The 26,671-nt window shown below is 43.3% G+C and overlaps 1 protein-coding gene across 6 annotated transcripts in view; it reads right to left on the minus strand.

Annotated features, from left to right (window-relative positions):
* CLIP4 (CAP-Gly domain containing linker protein family member 4) overlaps positions 1-26,671 on the minus strand; it is a 168,181-nt gene that overhangs the window by 23,330 nt on the left and 118,180 nt on the right. For all 6 annotated transcript variants that reach the window (XM_030196127.1, XM_030196123.1, XM_030196125.1 and 3 more), the window contains 4 exons: positions 21,805-21,942; positions 14,814-14,903; positions 5,627-5,776; positions 4,458-4,592 (listed from right to left, as the gene is read on the minus strand). In XM_030196127.1, the coding sequence (XP_030051987.1) occupies positions 4,458-4,592; positions 5,627-5,776; positions 14,814-14,903; positions 21,805-21,942 (513 nt within the window). The remainder of the gene's footprint in view (positions 1-4,457; positions 4,593-5,626; positions 5,777-14,813; positions 14,904-21,804; positions 21,943-26,671) is intronic.

Here is a 26,671-nt window from a genome sequence, read left to right on the forward strand (position 1 = left end):
AAGAACACCATTGTAATAATAAAAGAATAGGTCATCAAAACCAGAACACCAACATAAATTAACAAAAAATAAAAAACCAAACAATGAATCCTAGCAATATAATCACTAAAACAATCAATCACAACCTTTATGTTATATTGCAGGCAGATCCCCATTATATCACCCAGGTTAAGTGAAGAAAGCTTGGGAAAACAAGTAAGTTTTGAATTTAATTTTAAAACCAGCAACTATCAGTTCTGCCCTAACATCCTGGGGCAATACATTGCACAGCTTGGGTCCTAGAAAATAAAATACCAAGTGACATACTTTCTAAGCGAGCATGCGAAGAACTTGGTATAGAAAACAAAACTTCAGAAGATGAACATATATGCTTGGATGGTTTATACGAGCATAATGGTGAAAAAAAAAAAGATATGGTGCAGTACCAGAATATAACAATTTTTGGACAACAGTCAAAATTTTGAACTGATAGTGAAAATGAAGTGGGAGCCAGTGACGGCGAATAAGTAAAGGAGTCAAATGGTTGTATTAAGGGGCATGACAGAGAATCTTTATTGCAATGTTTGCACTGTTTGTAACCGTTTAATAGTAATCTGAGGAAACTCTGCCAAAACTGTATTACAATAATCCAATCTTGAAAGGATAAGCAACCAGAGAATTGTGCTTTGAGCAAAGAAATCAAGAAGTGAGCAAACAGAACAGAACTGATGAAGAATAAAGAAATATCATTTAACAACCATAGCAATATTCATCTGGAATGATAAATGGTTGTTCAAATAGGTGCCCAAATATTTAAATGAATGAACAAGTTGAATTTTGGAATCCATTATAGTGGGAGCCAAAACTGGAGAGGGAATTGAATGATATTTAAGAAAATTAAGAAAAATTTCATTAAGCAATTTTGGATGAAAGTCACTTTAATGATTTGGAAAATCAGACCATTGAAGAAGTTATGAATTGTTACTACTGTTGGACTGTTGTCCTAATGACTGGGTAATATCTTCTACTAGTCCAAAAATATCTTTATAGGTAAATTTAAAACATTAGTAGTTAGGCTTATCATTGAACAATAATGATTTTCTCTTCCCTACATAAGCTACCTGTTATTGGTTCCAAATATCTCTGTGGCATAAATGTATAGGAGGTGAGTCTCCTTCAATTCAAAAGATCTGAAATGAAAGGGCATTGGATGAAGGTGAAAGGGGACAGACTCAGGAATAACCTTAGGAAATACTTCTTCATGGAAAGGGTGGTGAATCTGTGGAATGGCCTCCAGGTGGAGGTAGTGGAGATGAAAACTATCTGAAGTCAAGAAATCTTGGGACAAGTATGTAGGATCTCTAAGGAAGAGAAAGGGATAGTAGATGGGATGGATGGGCAGACTGGATAGGCCACGTGGAGGGGCATAATCGAACGTCACCGGCCAAATAGATCGCCGGCAATCTATGTTGGCGGCGGCGGCGGCGCTACAGCTGGCCGGAACCGTATTATCGAAAAAGATGGCCAGCCATCTTTTTTTTTCGATAATACAGTTTAGCCCGGCCAAATGCCTTGGAGTTCGCCGGGTTTGAGATGGCCGGGTTTGTTTTTCAGCGATAATGGAAAAAAATGCCGGCCATCTCCAACCCGGCGAAATCCAAGGCATTTGGTCGTGGGAGGAACCAGCATTTTGTAGCACACTTGTCCCCCCTGACATGCCAGGACACCAGCTGGGCACCCTAGGGGTCAATGTGGTGGACTTCAGAAAAACCTCCCATATACATAGCTCCCTTACTTTGGGTGCTGAGCCCCCCAACCCCCCCCCCAAACCCACTACCCACAAATGTACAACACTACCATAGCTCTTAGGGGTGAAGGGGGCACCTACATGTGGGTACAGTGGGTTTTGCAGATCTCCCATTTACCAGCACAAGTGTTACAGGTAGGGGGGGATGGGCCTGGGTCCACCTGCCTTAAGTGCACTGCGGTACCCACTAAAAGTGCTCCAGGGACCTGCATACACGCAGGCCTCTAGGACTTGTTGCTGCTGTATAACCTTGGCAAACCTGTTGACACCTGAAGACTAATCTCTTTGAAAAAGTCCTTTATTTGAATAAGCACGTTTACTCACAGTTAACTGCAGATCAGAGGTTGTGCCCCACTGGCAAAGAGTCTCTCTGGTACTAAGATTAGCAGTAGGTCAGAGCTGGCAGAATGGTGTACAATGCCCTCTTTCAGCCACATTCAAAGTAATAATGTTCTCTAATGTGGGTGGACACATGAAAGGGATCTAAAACTGGCTTACAAAAATGGCTACTACCTCATGGACTACCAGAAACAAAACAGGGCACACTCTGAACCCAGTTAGCAGGGTGGAAAAGCACCATGGGAGTAGAGCCCAGTACCCTACACCCACCACAATGCATTGCTGATGTGACTCTGCAGGGCACCTAACAGAAAAGGTGTCACACTCACCAGAGAGCCACATTACAACCAGGGAACGGCTGTCGGAGGATACAACACATTCTGCTGTCATGGAGGTGGGTACGGCATTTGAGGCTGGCACACAGGCTGGCAAAAAAGGTTTTTAGTTTTATTCTTTTTAGTATGGGAGGGGGTTGGTGACCACTGGGGGAGTATGGGGAGGTCAACCCCCATTCCCTCCAGTGGTCAACTGGTCATTTGGGGCACCTTTTTTAGGCTTGGTCGTGAACATAAAAGGACCAAGTAAACCCGGCGATATACTGCTTATCGCCGGGTTTTTTTTCCATTATCGCCGAAAGCCGGCCATCTGGTAGCCACACCCATGCCCACCCATGTCCCGCCTTCGCTTCGCCGCCGACACGCCCCTTTGAACTTTGGCCCGCGACGGAAAAGCGGCGATGTTGGCAAAAAAGCGGCTTTCGATTATACCAATTTGGCCGCTTTTCCGAGATCGCCAGCCATCTCCCGATTTATGTCGGAAAATGGCCGGTGATCACTTTCGAAAATGAGCTGGATAGTCTTTATCACCCTTCATTGTTCTATGTTGCTATGTTACACAGCAAGAGAGATTTCCCTTTCCAAGGTTGTTTAGTTCACAATCACTGTAAACTACATGGACACTAAGTCAGGAAGTCTAGACCTCAAAGTCAGTTATGATTTCCTCAGCATCAGGGTACAACTGATGCTGACATCTGCACCTCATGCTAAGTAAGGGCCTCAAGGATATTCTTGTTCAACTCTCCTCAAAGATGCTGATTCCAACAATTATGTGGACTCAGTCAGACAGGAGGCATCCTCTTGTACAGCCTTAGGGGATGTACCAATAGCTAAGGACTAGATCCCTAGAGACTGCTATGGCTAGGTCTGCAAGAGGGAGGATGGATTGACCTTTCGGCAAAACTAGTTGGGAAAGAACTGACTTAGTCTTAACTTTCTTACTCTCAGATCCATGCACTGAAAAGCGGTGCTGATGCTTCAAACTCTTCTTTCAATGTTATCATACAGTTTCCTCTTGAACCTGAGCTTGACTTTGAAGAGCTCTTCTCAAGAGCCAAGTGGTAAAAGCAGGAATGATCCCTGCTCCTAGGCCTATGTTTTAATCTTAATATTGAGAAGAGAAGACTCCTTTGGTACCAAAGCATCACTAGTCGATGGTATAACTCCTGAGTCTGTCAGTAATTTTGGTTCCAGTATTGTTAGACCAAACTTTTGTGGCAAAGATATTATGCACTCTAGTCGATGGTACAACTCCTCAGTCTGTCAGTAATGCTGGTTCCAGTATTGTTGGACCAAACTTTTGCAGCAAAAATATTCTGCACTCTATTGCCAGAGCTTGAAGGCTGTGGGCAACATCTTTGTGTAGATGTCACAGCTAAGTACACCCTGTGCTAACCCCAAACATTATATGCAGCTCAAAGCTGAAACAGGCATATATCTTGAAGCTGCTGGTTTTCTTTTTGGCCACTGTATGAAAACCAGACAAGGCAAAATCAAATCTGCAAATCTTTGCAATAAAAAAACGGAATAACTGAGGTTGCTCAAACAACATATATCAACAGGAAAAGAAATCTCAAGGCCAGACAAAAATGATAAAAAAGTGGTATAATGAAGAAGAAATCTACATCAATAAGAAGCAGAAATGGGCTAACAGATGAGGCTCTAAACCATAATGTATATTTGCACTCTCTGGAGCGAGTGTAGAAAGACACATCCAACACTGCCTTGAACAAAATGGACAAGAGGGGGTCCCATGTAACTGTGGTTGGATGGGAAGTCCTGCGTGTTCATGAGTTTTCTAGATTTCCTCACAATTATATAGAAAATGTTCCACATTGGTGTTGTTGTATGATATCACCCACGAATGTGGTCAGTTCATCCTGCTTATCTGCAGAGAAAATGAATTATACTTTTATCCTGGACTTGTTTTGATATGTACCTATATCCAACTGATAAAAAATATTTTTTAATAATATGAAATAACCTGTCTACCTTACCTGGAGCAAAGCTTGTTTTCCCATAAAATCTTACTGTGCCAAGTCTTTGCCCAACCACAAGAACTTTGTCTCCAACTTGAATATCCGTTTCATCAAGATGAACATTTCCAACTGATGTAGCACGATTTTGGAGTCCTGTTAGGTGAAGAGGAAACATCAGTAAATAATTTTTGAGGGAATATTTTATGTGTACATATTAAAACAATAATGTAACAAATATATATGTTTCATGATTTTACCTAACATTTACCTAAAAACAGTAAAACAATCTCACCCCCAAATTAATTTTCTTTTTATTCTAGTGACCAATTCACAGTCCTGATTCATTTATGTATATTTCAGTGGTGTTAAGATCAAATTCATTGCCAAGCTCCAAGGAGTCTGAGGGCATGATGGAGTCTCTCTCTGAAATTCCAGCTGGTTGCTTGAGGATTCCCCCGTCAATGACATGGTCATTAGTTTGCTCCTATAGCCCACATGGTGGTAGCATTATGCATATTGGTGCCCTGAGCAGTTACCCATATAGCCCACCCACTCCAGCTAACAATGAAAAGGCATGAGCTAAATCCAAATCCAGCAGCCCAGATAAAATTGTTTCCTGTTAATATAACCTATACAATTCACATCCTTATTACACTGCAAAAGCAAAGCAAGGATGTCACAACAGCATCATAGCCAAGTAAGACAAAAGTTCTGCATGTATTTTTTAATCCATGCAGCCATTATCTGAATGACTTACAAGTTTTTACTGTAAAGTAAGGACGGATATGGTGGGCCATATAGTCTATATGCAATCATCTACTATGATAGAAGGAGAAAGTGTTACTGGATAAGAATTTCTTAGTATAGTAATACTTTTTTTTCCTAAAAAGAAATGAACGTGTAAAATAAATATCAACATGCTATATGATGTTTATCATAAATTTATGTTGATAATACAACTGATGTAACAAAAGAGAGGGAACAAAGTACAAACTAAAGTCCAAACAAAAAAAACAGCACCACGGGCCTTTAAAAATGGAACACAGTTCTTTAATGAATGAGCCTTGTCAAGGCTCATTCATTAAAGAACTGTGTTCCATTTTTAAAGGCCCGTGGTGCTGTTTTTTTTGTTTGGATAATACAACTGAAGAATTAAAAAAGAAATCCTGTAAAAATAAGAATGATACCTGTATTGGTCCTAAATGAATTACTTGCAGGTTTAAATGCTGCTCTCTTGTTACTGTTGTTTGTATTTCGTTGATGGGGGTGAACCTGTTGGGAGTGTTTGTTCTCTAATGAGGAGGTAGAGGAAGAGCGGCTGGATTCAGGAACAGAACCTGATACAAGACAAAAAAGTATCTTCAAAAATAATGGACTTTCAATATTCAAAGGGAACAAAGATTGAATTAATGAGGCACCAAAAGGATGTGCCCAAATGTACCCCTGCTACAAATAGTGACTAAATGAGAGTGATTTCTTTTTCCACCTGGAGCTTTAGTTGGTGCATGATACTGCTGGTTGGTGTCTCAGTGCGTGGTCAGGTCTCACTCATCTTCTAACTAGCAACCTTTTGCACTCACCTAACCTTCTACAGTCCTGGTAACACACAATTCTGTTTCATTTTGGCCCTGTCTACTAAACACCCTCTCCAATTCTATCACCTCCTGCCCCAATCACAAAAGCCAGTGTGTGTGTGTGTGTATTTATGTCCATCTTCCACTATTTGTCTGTGTCTGTTTCTGCGTGCATGCATGCACGTGTGTGTGTGTGTGTGTGATCCTGTACCAGCTGGTGGTGGCTACTGGGTGCTACTAGTGGTAGGTACAAGTATGAATGGAACCAAGAAATTGCTCTTGTGAGTACTGGCTTGCAGAAGAGAGAGGTTATACAGAGCCAGAATACTGTTCATGGACATTACCGATGAGCTGTCTGCAGAGGTTCAGATTTGGTAAGGAAACAACAGTGCACCCGGATAACCATCTGGAGACAGGCCTAGAGCCCACAATGTGGAAGGGATAAGCACTGAAAATTCACCTGGTCACAACAGCCCTAGTCTTCTTTGTCACAGCCTCATTATAGTGGAAGAGTGGCCTAGTGGTTAGGGTGGTGGACTTTGGTCCTGGGGAACTGAGGAACTGAGTTCGATTCCCAGCACAGGCAGCTCCTTGTGACTCTGGGCAAGTCACGTAACCCTCCATTGCCTGCCGCATTGAGCCTGCCATGAGTGGGAAAGCGCGGGGTACAAATGTAACAAATATAAAATTCCAGACACTTTTGGGGGCCACAGCATGCATCAACCAAACAGTTGCTTCATGCTGAGTTGCTTAGTTTCTACAGGCCTTTCTCAGAATCGACATAAAATATATTTGCTTCCCTGAACAAGAACCAGAGCAACACCAAATCCCCTCTATGCTCAGGCAATAGACTGTAGTTCCACTCTAAGCTGAGGCAATAGTCTGTACACAGATCTGCATTAGACCAGCTGCAGGAAAGGAGGCAGTCTATAGGAATCAAGTCCTACCATTGTCTAAACATATGCCTCAAATATCATAACTGATCTGTGTGCATGTTATCTGGGATCCAGTCCTGATGCCTAAATCCTGTACCAATTAGAATATATGACTATTTTGAAAGTGACCAGATAGGGGATGACTGCTAGGTGAGCTAACTGCACCCACCCACACCCTTACGATCACTATCTAGCTATCCCCCACAGATGACACTCACCATGTGCCACAGCCTACCTTGCAAACCTCAGGGACCATCAATTTTTTGAGGTGCCAACCCATACAGCAGGTAAACATTCACTAATATACTCTTTGTTCCCTTCCCTGCAGGTGATAGAGGCTATCCCCTATGGATCTGGTTGCTGACCCCCAATGTCAACCTCCAGGAGGCACCAGAGGAGGTACTAGGCTCACAGGAAAACCAGAACTGTGATAGAAAGGATATTTGGTATTGTGAAATTATGATTCAGATGTCTGGACTGATCAGGGGAAACTGCTTTACATCCCAGCTAAAATTTGTAACATATTGACAGCCTACTACATATGCTCCACAACCTAGCCCTCAATTGCAGAGTGCCAGACTGAGGGACCAATGCTGCCAAGCATGGACTGTGATGAGGAGGAGGCTGTGCAAAGTCAGGACCTGACACCCCCATAGGTACATTAGTGTGCCCTGGCTACAAGAAATGAATTCATCCAGACACTTTTTGTAAGTGAACATTTATTAAAAATGACCCCATGTACATTATTCTCTCTCCCCCATGTATTTCAGTAATACAGCGTGCCCAATAACAAATTTCCCTCTAACATATATGCCATTATGGGGACAGGTGTATACAGTGCCCCCATGATTTCTACCCTCCCCATGCCATGCAAAACCATGCTACCCTCCCATGCCCTATTTCCTCCCCTGCATTGGCCACACATTGGAAGAGATGCCTGCTATGGTGCAGAGACTACTGGGGAAATGAGGAGAGGTAAGTTCACCTTGAGCCACCCCATGAAGTCATAAGGCCAGACATTGGTGTCTCAATACAATATAATATTTATTCTTATATTCCACCAAATACCACAAATGGTTCTGCATGGATTGCAACAAAGAAGCTAGCCTTTGCTAGGACATACAATAAAATATAAACAGTCTAAAAAAAAACAAGAAGGAACAACATAGACACTTCCTATATAATAATTCTCACCACCAACGTTCTAATCGGGAACTGCCTGTGTCCATGCCTCCTTCTTGAGCTAGGCTCCGTAGCCAGGCTGACGTTACTAACAGCTGATTCCAAGTGGCAGGGAGTGGAGCTCCCTGCCCCAACTCCAGCCACCCATGTCCTGCGACTCTCCCCTCCCCCTGCCGCCACCCATGTCGAGCGGCGACCCTCCTCTCCCCCTGCCCCCCCTGCAGCCACCCATGTCCAGCGACCCTGATCTCTCACCTGCCCCTCCTTCATCCACCCATGTTGTGTAACAAATTCTTCGGGGCAGGCAGGAAAGATCCCCGGTCCTGCCCGCCCGCTGCTTGCGCTGACGCTCCCCCGCTGCCAGATCGCTGTTCAAAATGGCCGCCGATACTTACAAGGGCGGCCTCCAAGACTTCAGTAGAAGTCTCGCGAGACCGCCATTGGAAGTCTCGGTGGCCATTTTGAACAGCGATCCAGCAGCGGGGGAGCGCCAGCACTAGCAGCGGGCAGGTAGGACCGTGGATCTTTCCTGCCTGCCCCGAAGATTTCGTTACACAACCTGGGTGGATGAAGGAGGGGCAGGTGAAAGAGCAGGGTCGCTGGACATGGGTGGCTGCAGGGGGGGCAGGGGGAGAGGAGGGTTCCCGCTGCACATGGGTGGCTGCAAGGGGGGCAGGGGGAGAGGAGGGTTGCAGGACATGGGTGACTGGAGGAGGGCAGGGGAGAGGACGGTCGCTGGGCATGGGTGACTGCAGGGGGGGCAAGGTGAGGGGAGGGTCGGTGGACATGGGTGGCTGCAGGGGGGGGCAGGGGGACAGGAGGGTCGCTGGACAGGGTTGGCTGGAGGGAGGGGGTGAGGGGGTCCTAAGACCAGAAAGGTGGGGGTGGAAGGGGGGCCTCAGACCATAAAGGGAGGGGGGAGGGGGCGTACACACACACACTCACTCTCTATCACATACACTGTCTCTGACACACTCTCTGTCTCTCACACACACACTCCGAGGGAAACCTTGCTAGCGCCCGTTTCATTTCTGACAGAAACGGGCCTTTTTTTACTAGTTATAAATAAGTAAGTCTTCAATTGCTTATGAAAATTTAGGTAATCCCTTTCCAATCTCAAATGCAGGGGGAATAAATTCCACTTTAATGCAACTTGACATGATGACCTCATGTGAGTATATCTTGTACATTTAACAGTACATTTAACATGTTTAACCTATACGGTCAGAAAGAAGTACAAAACGATTAACATATCTAGGCAATTGCCCGTAAAGGGATCTAAAAACCAAAGAACAAACTTTAAAATAAATAAGAGCTTGTACAGGGAGCCAGTGCAGTTTCTTTAGTAAAGGAGTGGCACTGTTGAAACACTTTGCACGACAGATCAATCTAGCTGCACTGTTCTGCAGAGTCTGAAACTGTCTTACTAATATCACAGGACAACCTGTGAAGACATGATTACAATAATCAACAAGAGGAAAAACAAAGAATGGACTAACACCCTAAAATGGTAAATAAAAAATGTTTTGTTTTTTTTTTAATTTGCATGAAGTCTTTATTGTCAAATTAAAGAATCAGTACAGAATGCAACAGGAAAGCATTATACACAAGTACATAATTCAAAGCACTACAAGAAACACCAAGAAATAGTATTCCAAACTGCAAAGAACAGCACAATAGAACTTCATTATTTTATAAACTTTCAGATTTTCCCCCAGAATCCCCCAACTCCCTCCTCCCACCTTCCCCCCAGCCTATTCAGACCACCCAACCACATTGTTACCAGTCTCTGTCCTCAGTTGTACTATACATGTTTTAGGAAAGGCTCCCAGATCACATGCCACCTGCAGGTTTGGTTACGATAAAAAATGTTTTTTAAGACATAAAAAGAATTTTTTTTTGGTCAACAATCTAACACGTATGTCCATAGCAGGGGCGTATCTGCGTGGGGCCTCAGGGGCCTGGGCCCCCGCAGATTTCGCCCTGGACCCCCCTACCGCTGCCAACCCTCCCCCTCCGTTGCTCGCCTACCTTCGCTGGCGGGGGACCCCAACCCCCGCCAGCCGAGGTCCGCGTCTTCCTGCCCCTGCCGGCTGCCTTTAAAGAATTCCATCAGCTGGCGGGGGACCCCCAACCCCCGCCAGCCAAGCCGAGGTCCTTTCATTTTTCCACCGAAGCTGGCGCCGACGAAAGTTTCTTTTGAGTCTGACGTCGCTGCACGTTGTACGTGCAGGACGTCAGACTCAGAAACAGAATGACTACTGCAACAGTGTGCTCTTAGGATGCAAAACCCAAATACTGAACTGCCCAAAACAAGGCAGCCAGACTTATTTTTGGCAAATCAAAATTCGAAAGTGCATCACCTCTTCGAGCGAAGCTCCACTGGCTCCCCATCAAAGAAAGAATAAACTTCAAGATCAACACAATGACTCACAAGATCATACACAGAGAATCCCCCGGCTACATGAGTGATTTGATCGACCTCCCTGCCAGAAATAGATCTATTTCTTCACGAACTTATCTCAACCTACACCTTCCCAATTGTAGAGGAATTAAATACAAGACCTACTACGCATCCAGTTTCTCCTTTTTGGACAGCCAGCTTTGGAATGCTCTACTCAGACCAATCCGATTAATTAACGACTACTTGCCCTTTAGAAAAATGCTGAAAGTTCATCTCTTTAAGCAAGCCTATCCTAATGTCCCAACCTAATCTTATCAACCTCCACTCCCAATTCTGTTCTGAATTAGATAACGACCCCATCATTGGTTTTACTTACCCCACCTCCCGATTCCCCCTCTACTCATCCCATCCTTCTCTTCTCCATCTCCCCTTTATTTTATCCCTCCTTACCCCTTTTCTCCCAAATTATACTATCCTATCCTGTCTACCCTCTCTTATACTAATCATACACTATCAAGCTCAACTTATAATGTTTTGACATTTCTATTATATGACTTTGTATTTCAAATTACTATGTAAGCCGCATTGAGCCTGCATTGTGTGGGAAAGCGCGGGGTACAAATGTAATAAATAATAATAATAATAATAACATAATAGGTGATGGTAGAAAAATACCTGTATGGTCCATCCAGTCTGCCCAACAAGATAAACTCATATGCGCTACTTTATATGTACACCTGACCTTGATTTGTATCTACCATTTTCAGGGCACAGACCGTAGAAGTCTGCCCAGTACTAGCCCTGCCTCCCAACCAATAGCCCTGCCTCCCACCAACGGTGCTGCCACCCAATCTCCGCTAAGCTTCTGAGGATCCATTCCGTCTGAACAGGATTCCTTTATGTTTATCCCACGCATTTTTGAATTCCGTTACCGTTTTCATCTCCACCACCTCCCGCGGCAGGGCATTCCAAGTATTTAACACTCTCCATGAAAAAATACTTCCTGACATTTTTCTTGAGTCTGCCCCCCTTCGACTTCATTTCATGATCTCTAGTTCTACCGCCTTCCCGTCTCCATAACAGGTTTGTTTGTATATTAAGATTTGGCTGAGGAATAAGTCAGATCAACTCTCTGTTCTCCCTTCAAGCCATCAAGGCATGGAACTCTCTACCAACCACAATCCGCACAGAATCAAACTATATGAGACTCAGACTATATGAGACTCAGAAGCAGTGGTGTGCTGGTAAATTTTTAACAACAGGCTCTCTCCCCGGTCCACCTCAGCGCCCCCCCCCCCCCCCCGTCCACCTCTGCGCCCCCCCCCAAAATTGCAGAGCTGGCTATGGCGGGGGAGGGGGGGCAATGCATTACTCTCGCCAGGAAAAAAAATTAAATGATCCCAGGTTCCAGTCATATTCCAAACACTATAATGAAAATACAATGATTTTTTTCTACCTTTGTTGTCTGGTGACTGTTTTTCTGATCATGCTGGCCCAGTATCCGATTCTGCTGCTATCTGTCCTCTTAACTCCGTTTCCAGGGCTTCCTTTCCATTTATTTCTTTCCTCCTTTCTTCTTCATTTCTGGTCCTCAGCTTCTGCCTATTTTCTTCATCCATGTGCAGTTTTTCTCCTCTCTTCCTTTTCCCTCATCTCATCTCCTTCCTCACTTTTCTCTCCCCTCCATCCATGTCCAGCATTTCTTCTCTCTCCCCTCCTCTCCCCTGCCCTGCATGCACCCATGTCCAGCAGCGACCCTCCTCTGCCCTGCCCTGCATGCACCCAGATGTCTAGCAGTGACCCTCCTCTCCCCTGCATGCACCCATGTGCAGCAGTGACCCTCCTTTCCCCTGCCCTGCATGCACCCATGTCCAGCAGTGTACCCTCCTCTCCCCTGCCCTGCATGCACCCATGTTAAGCAGTGACCCTCCTCTCCCCTGCCCTGCATGCACCCATACCCAGCGTCCCTCCTCTGCCCTGCCCTGCATGCACCCAGATGTCCAGCAGTGACCCTCCTCTCCCCTGCCCTGCATGCACCCATGTCCAGCAACCCCCTCCATCCACCCATGCCCAGCAGCGACTCTCTTTTCCCCCCTGCCAACCCCTCCCGAGCTGTTTTATGAAATTCTTCTTCTCCTCCCTCCCGCCCTCCCAATCCGGTCTCTCACCACGCGCCCGCTTGTTTTTTAAATTCTTGGCTTCCAGCACCGAGTCGCCGACTGTCTGAGTCCTCCCTTGCCGATTCGCGCTTCAAAATGGCCGCCGAGACTTCAGCCGAAGTCTTGCAAGGCCGCCTCTGGAAGTCTCGGCGGCCATTTTTAAAGCGCAAATCGGCAAGGGAGGACTCAGGACAGTCGGCGACTCGGCGCTGGAAGCCAAGAATTTAAAAAACAAGTGGGAGGTGAGGCGGATCCGAAGGGAGGGAGGAGGGAGGGAGGAGAGCCAGAGCCGGCTCGCTATTTGCAACAACCGGCTCGCAAGCCGGAAGAAAATTTAACAACCGGCTCTTGCTCCAGCACACCACTGCTCAGAAGGAAAGTGAAGACTCTGCTTTTTGATATATTCTAACTACCCCTTCCCCCCTCCATGAGACCTTACTCACACACAGCACATAGCAATTCAAACTGACTTCTCAGCTCCCTGTCTCCTGTAAACTTTCTCATTGGTTGTTTCTATTCTTCTTGCCTCTGTACAACTCCTTGTGATGTAAACTCCATCGAACCTCTAGCTGACATGCATGCAGTACATAAGCCACAGATTAGAACCCCATCCTGAATCAGTAATGACAGCAGACCACCAGATGATTATACAGCAGTGATATAAAAAAACTTTCATACACAAATAAAATCACAATTATCAACCTGGCCACATTTTGCCTACAAGGCTGCATCAGGGGCAACTGTTGACCAGCCATGAATTCAAAATATGCATAATGTCTGAAGAAGAACAAAATCAGAAAGAGTGATATTAAATATAGTCAGAAAGGATGATATTAAATATCGTATCAATTAAATCAGCTTTCTCATAAACAATGTGTCAGTCTCAACCTTGTCTTTTTTTTTTTGTTACATTTGTACCCCGCACTTCTGGTCTGTTCCTGTTTCTATGCTTTTGCACTTCGTCTGTTCCTGTCCTGCCTGTTTTGTCCAGTCCTTTTTGGAAGGTTTGCCTGCTGCTGCTGTTCATCGGCAGCAGCCCAAGAGCTCAAGTTTTCCCTGAGTTCGTGACACTGTCTGAGCATGTGTGAGAGTGTCGGCGTTAGTGACTGAAGCAGGCAGCTGACTTTTTTGCTGCTCAGGCAGCATGGGAGGGGGCTTTATCAGCAGACCATTTCAGCTGGCAGGGCTTGGGCACGCCAGCAATGGTAGGATATAATGCCACAGGGGGGGGGAGAGAAGAAATGAAAGGAAATGCATGCCCCCCCCCAGTTCACCGCTTGGGTCCCCTAAAAATGGATTTCTGCCTATGCTCCTGTAATGCAATTTTAACTGTACCCAGTTAGCTATACAAGCATGGCTCTAAATATTGGCTGTACCTGGATAGCGCCTGGACACTGTCAAAGGCTCGGATACTCAGTGCTGATGCCACATAGCTGCCAGCACTGAATACCCAGGCCTAATTATGCCCCTGGTGGTCATCATTATCAAAAACGCTGGCCAATAGGTATTAGAACATATTTCATATATTTGCCTTTTGCATATTAAATTGATATGTGCTTAGAGTTTTACTCAGATGACATAAGAATCAGAATGTTTTTATATGGTGATTTCCATGGAGAAATGTCCTTGTTCTGATCTGCACCTGTTGTTGGGGAGACATTTGATTTTGTGGATGTACAGCATGTTTACACTTAATTCTATACTGCTATTCTGTAACAGTCCAAAGTTCTGAGAAGGTTATGTATGAATTGTGTCACATATGTGAGCATTATCCGTTTTGTGTGTCCTGACAGACAAATGGTTGAGAATTACTATCTAATGAATATCATTTTTTATATAATGCACCCCAGATATGATCATATTTATGACTAACTTTTTGGTTACTTGAACAATTGCTGGCCTGGGTAATTATATATCATCAATGCTCCTATTAAATGTTTTTTAATATTAGTAAATTTTAGTTTTTCAGACACTATACCCTTACTTTTGACATATATGCTAACAAGTATGCCTTAAAAATAAAAATGCAGACTGCAAAATGGTTAACTCAATCACAAACAGAAGAAGTCTTAATAAATGCAAAAACATAATGGGTTTAATATCATAATAAAAATAATTACCTTCTTTCTCAGCTGCAGCTTTTGCTACCTCCTCAGTGGGCACCAAATACATCATCTCACAACTGCCATTTTTGGAGGATGATGTTAAACCTAATAAAAAAGAATTGAAAAATAAGAAGTGGCATAGAAAGAAATAAGTAAATCTTAATTTTTATTTCAAATATTTCACAGCATTGGCTAACAGTTATCTAATTAGATATGTTTGAATAAAGGAGTTAGTCACCTAAATTCAATGGCTGTAAAAATTTCAACTCACAAAGTGGCTAAATATGGGCGCCTACTAAAATATTTAACAGCTGAAACTTAGGAAGTCTCAGGAGTGATACCAGACCAGTGGAAGATGTTAGCCAATTAGCACTGAAGTGTTAGTGATAGCAGACAGCTTATCCAGCAATCATTAGGATAGCTAGCTTAAATAGAAAATTAGAGGACTATTCCTGGGCAAGGGACTCTTAATCTCTCCTCCCTCCCATTCTCTCAAAGATAAAACATCCTCTAAATCTCCCCCCCACTTCACCCTAACAAAGAAAAAGCACTCCCCTACTCACCCTCCCATCTGAACATAAGAATTGCCATACTAACTCAGGCAAAGGTTCATCATGCTCAGTACCCTATTTCCAACATTGGCCAATCCAAGTCACAAGTATCTAGCAGGATCCCATAAGGGAGATGGGTTTCATATTGCTGGATTTCCTCAATCCCACCTTAATAATGGTTTATGGATTTTTCCTCCAGGAACTACTCCAAGCTTTCTTTTTTAACCCAGCTACATTAACAGCCCTTAACACATCCTCCCACAAGAATTCCAGGGCTTGACTATGCACTGAGTGAAAAAATATTTTCTACAATTTGTTTTAAATATATGACTTATCATTTCATTGTGTGCTCCCCTGTCTTTTTACTTTCTCTCCAGAGTAAACAACACATTTAACATTTACATGTTCCATTTTCATTCATTATGGTATAGATTTTTATCATATCTCCCCTCAGGCTTCACTTCTCTAAGCTGAAGAGCCCATTCCTCATACGGAAATCACTCCATCTGGTCTGTCCTCCGACAGCCTTACACTAGTCTATAGTGTGGCCCTAAAATGCATTTAATGTCTTTACTGTTATTCTCATTTCTAAGGATTTTTACTGCTGCAGTCCTCACTGCAAAGATATATGAGCAATGCATGATGCAAAATGTAGTCTCACATGTAACACAACCACCACTGCATTCAACATCTTTGCCACCACAGCACTTGTCTTTCTGTTCCCCTGAAGGAAACACCTTGTTCATTCTTTCCCATAAGGTATTGCACAAAGCCAGCAACTCATTTCTGAACTGCTTCCATCTATTTAATCAACCTCCCATTTCTGCAACAAGCTTCCTTCCTTCAGATTTCTACCACCCTTGTAGCTCTCAGAACTATGAAGCCTCATGCCTTTGGGCATGCACTTCTGAACAATTAATGACTGTGAGTAAACTATCTACATTTATTCAATAAAGTAAATTTCAGAAAAAGAAAAGAAACTTCTGGGTTTGCTGATGTGCCGAGGTTACACTTCTTGGATATTAAAGCCTTCAGAATATTACACTTTAAGAGGCCTTGGCACCATCCCTTTAACCACTTTGGTTGCCTTGTAATAATACCTTTTTTAAAAAAACAAAAACAAAACCTCCCTTTCCTCTCTTATAAGTTGCTATATTTCTGTCCTCTTCCTGACTTTATGGTTCCTCTCTGCACACCTTCTCCTACCCAACCCTAGGCTACCTCTCCCTATATAGGAAAACCAAGAGACAATTATCTTCAGTAAACCCTATATTGGAAAATCTTGCTCACTGATATCTCTTAACATAGTACATCTTCTCACATTTGTTATTCATATTAAGGTGACTTTCATTCATTGCAATATATGTTGTGCCTTAGTTCTAAGACAAACCATCTGGAAGTTTAGAGCTTGCCCCATCTGTCTCCAAATATCAGCTATGAAAAATGAAATCAACAAACTCAAGAAGAACATATACATAAGAACATAAGAGTAGCCATACTGGGTCAGATCAATGGTCCATCTAGCCCAGTATCCTGTTTTCCAAACAGTGGCCAAGCCAGGTCACAAGTACCTGGCAGAAACCCAATTAGCAGCAACATTCCATACTACAAATCAGTTGCTTTCCATGTCTGTCTCAGTAGCAGACTATGGACATTTCCTCCAGGGATTTGTCCAAACCTTTTTTAAACCCAGCTATGCTAAACCGCTGTTATCACATCCTCTGGCAAAGAGTTCCAGAGCTTAACTATTCATTGAGTGAAAAAAATATTTCCTCCTATTTGTTTTAAAAGTATTTCCTTGTAACTTCCTCGAGTGTCGCTAGTCTTTGTACTTTTGGAACAAGATTTACTTCTACTTGTTCTACACCACTCAGGATTTTGTAGACCTCAATCATATCTCCCCTCATCCGTCTCTTTTCCAAGCTGAAGAGCCCTAACCTCTTTAGCTTTTCTTCATACGAGAAGAGTTCCATCCCCTTTATCATTTTAGTCTTTGAACCTTTTCTAATTCTGCTATGTCTTTTTTGAGATACAGTGACCAGAACTGAATGCAATACTCAAGGTGTGGATGCACTATGGAGCGATACAAAGGCAATATAGTATTTTCAGTCTTATTCACCATCCCTTTCCTAATAATTCCTAGCATCCTGTTTGCTCTTTTGGCCGCTGCCACACACTGAACAGAAGATTTCATCGTATTATCTACAACAACACCCAGATCTTTTTCTTGAGAGCTGACCCCCAAGGTGGACCCTAGCATCAGGTAACTGTGATTCAGATTATTCTTTCCAATGTGCATCACTTGCGTTTGTCTACATTAAATTTAATCTGCAATTTGGACACCCAGTCTTTCAATTTCCTAAGGTCTTCCTCCAATAGTTCACAGTCCGCACGTGTTTTTAATAACTTTGAATAGTTTTGTATCATCTGCAAATTTGATCACCTCACTCATCGTTCCGATTTCCATATCATTTATAAATATGTTAAATAGTACTGGTCCCAGTACAGATCCCTGCAGCACTCGACTGTTCACTCTCCTCCATTGAGAGAAATGACCATTTAACCCTACCCTCTGTTTTCTGTCCAATAACCAATTCTTAATCCTAAGAGTCTAAATTTGGCATCCAGAACCTCTCTCCCACATTTTCCTATGTCATTGGTACCCACGTGCACCCAGACAGCCGGCTCCCCCCCAGCACTATCTAAAATCCTATCTAGGTGACGCGTGAGGTGCGCCACCTTCGCACCAGGCAGGCAAGTCACCAGGCGATCCTCAAGTCCACCAGCTACCCAGCTATTCATACGCCTAATAATCGAATCACCAACTACAACAACTGTCCTAACCCTTCCCTCTTGGGCAGAACTTGGAGACATATCCTCGGTGCGAGAGGATAGAAAGGAGGTGTTGATGCCCCTCTACAAGTCGTTGGTGAGGCCCCACTTGGAGTATTGTGTTCAGTTTTGGAGGCCGTATCTTGCTAAAGATGTAAAAAGACTGGACATGGTGCAAAGTATCCTGTGACAGGAAAAAGGATCCTTGGGGAGAAATTCAGAAAGTATGGGGGGTGACAAAAGGAAGCAAGAGAAGTCAGAAAGTCACCCCCCGAAAAAGCATGATGGTGGTAGGGAAGTTAATGTAACATTACATTAAAAGCTTCTATTCCACAATGACCTACACAGTTCCATGTGGCTCACATAATCATAAAAGATACCAGAATAAACATCTAAATGTTCTAAATGCAATTCATGTGATCAGTCACCACATCAAGGTAAGATGCTCCAAAAGAAACCTTTATTAGGACCCAACACGGTCCGTGTTTCGGCTAAAACGCCTTCATCGGGGGTCTACAAAACTGTAAACATATAAAAAACATTTTTTGAAAAACACATAAAAAAATTTTAACAAAGATTTCATATAAATCCGTTTTTCAAAAATCCGTTTATTGAAGGAAAATTGAGGAAATATAATTCCCAGTATCTTAGTTTTTGCAACTATCTTTCTAGAACAAATCATCTGACAAATGCCTCTCTCTGATGGGGATATTATCAAAGCGGCCATGTTATGTGTGAGTAATTCTCTTTTTCATGATTTGCCAAAAAAGGAAAAAATTATTCAACGCATCTCTGAGATGCCACTTAGCAGAAATACTATTAAAGATCGAGTCCAGCGCATGGCAAGTGATGTTAGTCAGCAGCTCACCACTGACTTACAAAAGGCAGCCTGTTACTCCATGTGCTTGGATGAAAGTACAGATGTAAATAATCACGCAAGACTATCAGTAATTTTGCGTTATGCTGTTGGTGACATCATGAGAGAAGAGCTGGTGAAACTGTTGTCTTTGCCTGAAAGAACACAAGGGATAGATATCTACAATGCTGTGATGGAGGCTTTTTTGTCACAAGACATGACCAGAAAAAGTGGTTTCAATTACTAGTGATGGGGCACTTTCAATGGTGGACACAACATCTGGTTTCATACGGTTCTTTGTTAAAGAAATAAAACATGAAGTCATTCAGTTTCATTGTATTATACATCAAGAAGCTCTCTGAGCCAGGGAAAGCAGCAAAAAATTTGAGGATGTCCTCAAAGATGTCACAAAGATGGTTAATTATATCATAGCTCGTGCTCTGAAGTTTTGACAATTTCAAGCACTTCTTGATGAGCTTCAGGCACAGTATAATTGTTTACTTATGTACAATAATGTCCGGTGGATGAGCAGAGGACGAGTCCTGGAGAGATTTGTAGCTTGTTTGGATGAAATTAGGCTGTTTATGAATGAAAAAAGACAGGAATATCCACAGCTCACTGATATGGCCTGGCTTACCAACCTCATGTTTTTTACAGATTTTATACTACACTTCAATGTACTGAACAAACAACTACAAGGTGTAGCTGTAGGGAAAACAGAAGAAAGGATGTTTTGTGATATCAAAACATTTGAGAGAAAACTTCAGGTTTTTGAAAGAGACCTTGAAAGTGGGCAGCTAAAATATTTTCCAAATCTAAAAATGCATTTAGAAAATTTGAAAACATTTGCAGACAGTCCTACAAGCCATCAGGAAATCTACAAGGAATTTTCTAGCGTTGTATGAGCTGCAAAGGTGAATTTTAGTAACAGATTTTTACAGTTCCGTAAAATGGAGACAACCCTGTGTTTTCTAACTTCTCCAGAGCCAAATTTGAAGAACTTGATCTTTCCTGCTTACAGGGGTTAGATTTAGGAAATCTGGAAATGGAGCTATTGGAATTTCAAGAAAGCTCTATCTGGAAAAATAAATTCTGTGACCTGCGGGTAACACTTGAGAAGATAGAAGGGATAACAAATGACAGCACAGTTAGTTCTGAAAATGAAATCCTTAAAGTGTGGAATTCTCTGCCAAAGTCAATGAAAGCACTTGGGATTGCTTTACTTACTCTGTTTGGGTCATCATATTCTTGTGAGCAGCTGTTTTTAGCTATGAACTATATAAAATCTGACAAAAGAATCAGACTAACAGATGACCTGAGTGCTGCATGTGTTGCTCTCAAATTTACAAAGTATGAGCCACGGTTAGACAAGTTATCAGCATGCATGCAACAGCAAAAATAACATTAATTATTCAAAAGCATGCCAAATGCTTTTAAAGTTCTGTTATTCAAGTTAAATTGCGCTGTTGGCAGTTTGCGATAAATAATTAGATTTTGGGTTGCTGTTTGGGCACTCGGTCTCTGAAAGGTTCGCCATGGCTGACCTATGTTATATGTCTTTATAAAATACTAGCATAGGCAGCAGAAATCACACCTACATTGTGGCCATGGACATTTACATCTGCTTGAGAGCACATGTAAATGCGCACACCTAGATTATTTCAGTGCATGCATAAATTAGCATATTTTATCATCTACAAGTGTACCAAGTGTACATATGAAGTCCACCCTAAAAATGCTTATGGGCAAAATATGCCTCATCATTCAATATGCATAATTTTACACCAGTCAGAATTTTATAATAGATCACATACAAAAATAGCTTTATGAAATTACCTCCTATTTTAATAAAATACCTAAAAAATGCAGCCACATACATTTAAACTTCCAATACATACATAGGCACATATTTTATAAACTATATACATAATTTGCAACTCGACCCACACTTTGCCAAACTCCCCTGAATACACCTACACGTGCATCATGTAAAATTACATGCCTTATCACTGTGACCCAGGAAAAACCTGTATAAAATTACCTTTTACATGTATTAACAATATTTTGTATTTCCAAAAGAAGAACATTTTGTGCTTATCTAAGTTTATAGACCTACATCAACTTGTGAGCATTACGCCAACTTAACATGAATATAGTCTAGGACCTTGGTCTGCACACCCAGTCCTCAAGGGTCGCAAACAGTTTAGGGCAGTGGTTCCCAAACCTGATCCTGGAGGCACCCCAGCCAGTCAGGTTTTCAGGATATCCGATATGAATATTCATGAGAGAGATTTGGGTATGTCTGCTGATCTAAATGTTAACCAGGCACTGACAGATATTCAGACTGGTGCCTGGTTAACCCGGCACATAAAGTTAGGATAGCTGTTTTGCTATCCTAACTTTATTCGCGTACTTAGCCAGTTAGCAGACAGAATATCCCTGCTAACAAGCTAAGTTGCCGTTCTGCCCTAACTCCCGGTCTACCCCTCATCTAGTCAGTTAGGGGCTGGCCAGTTAGTGATCATATTCAGTAGCACAACCCTGTTAAGTGCTGCTGAATATTGGCAGCCGGCTAGCTCAACTGGGGCTCCTGCCCAGTTAAAGCCCTTTTGAATATTGACTCCTACCTGATTTTAAGTTGAAGATGACTTTTTCCATTTCGCCTTCAAATATACATAAATAAATAATTCCAATTAAAAATTTCATACTCTAATTTTTATGGTAACTGAAAACTTAAGTTGTGCAGTCAATACATTTTCATTCTTACCAGTATTTACTTTTGAAGTTATGCGAGTTACATCCATTTTCGGTGGCTTGACAGATGTGGAAGAACGTGCAGCTGCATTTCTGCTAGTCTTTATCAAATCTGATATTTTGTTTATTTTGGAAAGAGGTGCAAAGATACCTGAAAGAAAATTTACAGCAAAATGTGTTTGGAATAAGAACAATCTGAATGACTTATTCAATGTTCTATCCTAAATAAGGTTCATGAGTGATATCTAATGAAAAATTATGAACATGTGCATATAAAGATGCTAATTTATGATAATTCATCGGATAAAATATCCTACTATATAAATGAAGGCTGACCGGCGTGCCGCGCATGTGCAAAACAGTGCAACTGTTCTGTGCATGCGTCACTTCACGGGTCTCTCCCGACGTGCCCTGCATGGGCAGAACAGCACAGCTGTTCTGCACATGCGTCACCACACCCTAACAGATCTGACAGCAGTGCGGTTATCCGCTGCTTCACAGAGAAGAGACTAAAGGAAAACGAGCTTCAGTGCCCATAGCAGCAGAAACAACAAGACCCCCAGGCCCAGATCTGTGGCTCTCCTCAATCAGTTTCTCTCTCTTCCCCCTCTCCTCTTTCTCCCTCCTTACACGGCTCTGTCTACTCCTCTCCTCTCCTGACGACGCCCCCTCCAGCGAGCCTCCTGACTAGATTGCTCACTGGCTCCCACTACATTCTCGGCATGAGGGCGACATGTAAAGATGTGCATCTGCCTCAAACAACTGTCCCGCCCCTTCGCCTTACAGAACAGAGCGAGTCAGCCGAAGGAGCAGGACAGCGACGCCATGTATGGGGGGAGGGGGCACACGACTCAAAGGTCTCTCCTAACGACGCCCCCTCCAGCGAGCCTCCCCACCAGATCGCTCACCGGCTCCCACTACATTCTCGCTGAATTGCTCTCCCGACGACACCCCCTCCAGCGAGCCTTCCGACCAGATCGCTCACTGGCAAAGGTCTCTCCCGACGACGCTCCCTCCAGCGAGCCTCCCGACCAGATCGGTCACCGACTCCCACTACGGTCTCGCTTAATTGCTCTGAGTAAATGGAGTCTAACTGGAGCCTCAAATCGTGTAACTCCTGCATTATTTTTAGGCGACCCTTTTGCCTTATGACTTGCCTCCAGACGCTTTTTTTTTTTTTTAATGAACAAATTTTTCTCTCTCTCTCTCTCTCTCTCTCACATACACACACTCACTTTCACTCTCTCTCTCTCTGAACTCACTCTCACACTCTCTCTCTTTCAGACAGACGCACACACACACACACTTTCACTCTCTCTCTCTCACACACACACATATACGCAAAATACTAGAACAAAGGGGGGGCAGGAGACTCAACAACGAGACATGCTTTGCTGCCTCAAACAACTGGCTATAAGGAGCAACTGACCCTTCACTGTCACAGGGACTCCTAGCAGCTCTCTCTCACACACACACACACATACACACAAACACATATATACACTCTCTCTCTCTCTCTCTCTCTCTCTCTCTCTCTCTCTCGATGGCTAGGATGGGAGGGCAGGGCAGAGGACAATCTCTGGGCAGGGCAGAATTGCAGGACACGGATAGGAGGGCAGGGCACAGGACAATCGATGGACATGGAGGGGAGGACAGAATCGCAGGACATAGAGGGCAGGGCAGAGGAGAATCGATGGACATGGATGAGATGGGAAGAGAGGAGAGAATCGCAGGACACGGATGGAAGGGCCGGGAAGAGGAGAATTGCTACACATGGAGGGGAGGGCAGAATTGCGGGACATGGAGGGCAGGGCAGAGGAGAATCACTGGACATGGAGGGGAGGTCAGAATCGCGGGACAAGGAGGGGATGAAAGAATAGCTGGAGAGAGAGGGGAAAATCGCTTAGACGAGAGCCTTCCTAGGGCCCATTTCAAAAGGGCTTGGTTCATAAGAAGTTACTAAATGTTAACCACATTATTTTAAATGTTTTGTACTGAGGTCTAACATATCTGAATCAACAAAGCTAAAAGAAAATTACACCATGTGCTATGTTGTCTTTCAGACTCAGGCGTACACACAAAAAAAGTGTAAATTTATAGAGGTGGATGTTGGCCCCCATAATATTTAAATCATGGCTTTTGAAGTGAATACATCAAACATATAAATGGCAAGTGACCGACTCACCTGCAAATGCGCAGTAGAGACTTCCCTCTCTGTCCCGCCCTCCCATCTGACGTCAGAGAGCGGAACAGAGAGGGAAACGGAGTCGGACTGTCGGACACTGCCACTGGAGCCTGGAAACGAACATCACGCGCACCAACCTCCACCCTCCCCCCCATCCCCGCTGCTGCTCCCCCATCCCCTCCATATCGGGCCCCCTGCACTGACCTGACAGCGGCTCTCACCTCCAAGTGGAAGCGCTGCAGGCAGCAGCAGAGCGATCTGCTACTGCCTGTAGCACTTTCACACGGAGGTGAGAGGCGCTGTCAGGTCAGTGCAGGGAGCCCGGCACGGAGGGGGGAGGGAGCGGCGGCGAGGAGGGTAGCTGGAAATCTCGCCCGTTTTAACGGCTTAACGGCTAGTAAGTACACAAGTTACTAATTTACTACATTGTAGCTTCATCGCATGCCCCCTAGTCCTAGTATTTTTGGAAAGTGTAAACAGACGCTTCACATCTACCTGTTCAACTCCACTCATTATTTTATAGACCTCTATCATATCTCCTCTCAGCCGCCTTTTCTCCAAGCTGAAGAGCCCTGGCTGCTTTAACCTTTCCTCATAGGGAAGTTGTCCCATCCTCTTTATCATTTTCGTCACCCTTCTCTGCACCTTTTCTAATTCCACTATATCTTTTTTGAGATGCGGCGACCAGAATTGAACACAATATTCAAGGTGTAGTCGCACCATGGAGAGACACAAAGGCATTATAACATCCTGATTTTTGTTTTCCATTCCTTTCCTAATAATACCTAACATTCTATTTGCTTTCTTAGCTGCAGCAGCACACTAAGCAGAAGGTTTCAGCATATCATCAACGACAACACCTAGATCCCTTTCTTGGTCGGTGACTCCTAATGTGGAACCTTGCATGACGTAGCTATAATTTGGGTTCCTCTTTCCCACATGCATCACTTTGCACTTGCTCACATTAAACGTCATCTGCCATTTAGACACCCAGTCTCCCAGTCTCGTAAGGACCTCTTGTAATTTTTCACAATCCTCCCGCGATTTAACGACTTTGAATAACTTTGTGTCACCAGCAAATTTAATTACCTCAATAGTTACTCCCATTTCTAGGTCATTTATAAATATGTTAAAAAGCAGCGGTCCCAGCACAGACCCCAGGGGAACCCCACTAACTACCCTTCTCCATTGAGAATACTGACCTTTTAACCCTACTCTCTGTTTTCTATCTTTTAACCAGTTTTTAATCCACAATAGAACACTACCTCCTATCCCATGACTCTCCAATTTCCTCTGGAGTCTTTCATGAGGTACTTTGTCAAACGCCTTCTGAAAATCCAGATACAAATCCGGCTCACCTTTATCCACATATTTGTTCACCCCTTCAAAGAAATGTAGTAGATTGGTGAGGCAAGATTTCCCTTCACTAAATCCATGTTGACTTTGTCTCATTAATCCATGCTTTTGAATATGCTCTGTAATTTTGTTCTGTATAATAGTCTCTACCATTTTGCCCGGCACTGACATCAGACTCACCAGTCTATAATTTCTCGGATCTCCTCTGGAACCTTTCTTAAAAATCGGCGTTACATTGGCCGGTACCACACTCGATTTTAAGGATAAATTACATATTACTAACAATAGCTCGCAAGCTCATTTTTCTCAGTACTCTGGGATGAATACCATCCGATCCAGGAGATTTGCTACTCTTCAGTTTGTAGAACTGCCCCATTACATCCTCCAGGTTTACAGAGAATTCATTAAGTTTCTCCGACTTGTCAACTTAGAATACCATTTCTCGCACCGGTATCCCACCCAAATCTTCATCGGTGAAGACCAAAGCAAAGAATTCATTTAATCTCTCCGCTACGGCTTTGTCTTCCCTGATCGCCCCTTTTACCCCTCGGTCATCTAGCGGTCCAACCGATTCTTTTGCTACCTTCCTGCTTTTAATATACCTAAAAAAAAATTTACTATGTGTTTTTGCCTCCAATGCAATCTTTTTTTCGAAGTCCCTCTTAGCCTTCCTTATCAGCGCTTTGCATTTGACTTGACATTCCTTATGCTGTTTCTTATTTTCACACGGTTTCGTCTTCCATTTTCTGAAGGATTTTCTTTTACCTCTAATAGCTTCCTTCACCTCACTTTTTAACCATGCCGGCTGTCATTTGGTCTTCCGTCCTCCTTTTTTAATATATTTGGCCTGGGCTTCCAGGATGTTGTTTTTGAACAGCGTCCACACCTGATGTAAATTTTTGACCCTTGCAGCCGCTCCTCTAAGTGTTTTTTTTTTCACAGTTCTTCTCATTTTATCATAGTCTCCTTTTTTAAAGTTATATGCTAACGTCTTTGATTTCCTATGTATACTTACTTCAAAGCTAATATCAAATCTGATCATATTATGATCACTGTTATCAAGTGGCCCCAGCACCATTACCCCCCACACCAGATCATGCGCTCCACTAAGGACTAGGTCTACAATTTTTCCTTCTCTCGTCGGCTCCTGTACCAGCTGCTCCATAAAGCTGTCCTTGATTTCATCAAGGAATTTTATCTCCCTAGCATGCCCCGATGTTACATTTACCCAGTCAATATCCAGTTAATTTAACTTAAGACAGCCTGTTGTTTGCCTTTTATAAGGGGTAGTTATTTGGGTACCATTATTGAATGTTGGCAGTACCCAGATAACTCCCGA

The sequence above is a fragment of the Microcaecilia unicolor genome, chromosome 3, assembly GCF_901765095.1.
Source record: "Microcaecilia unicolor chromosome 3, aMicUni1.1, whole genome shotgun sequence".
NCBI lineage: Eukaryota > Metazoa > Chordata > Amphibia > Gymnophiona > Siphonopidae > Microcaecilia > Microcaecilia unicolor.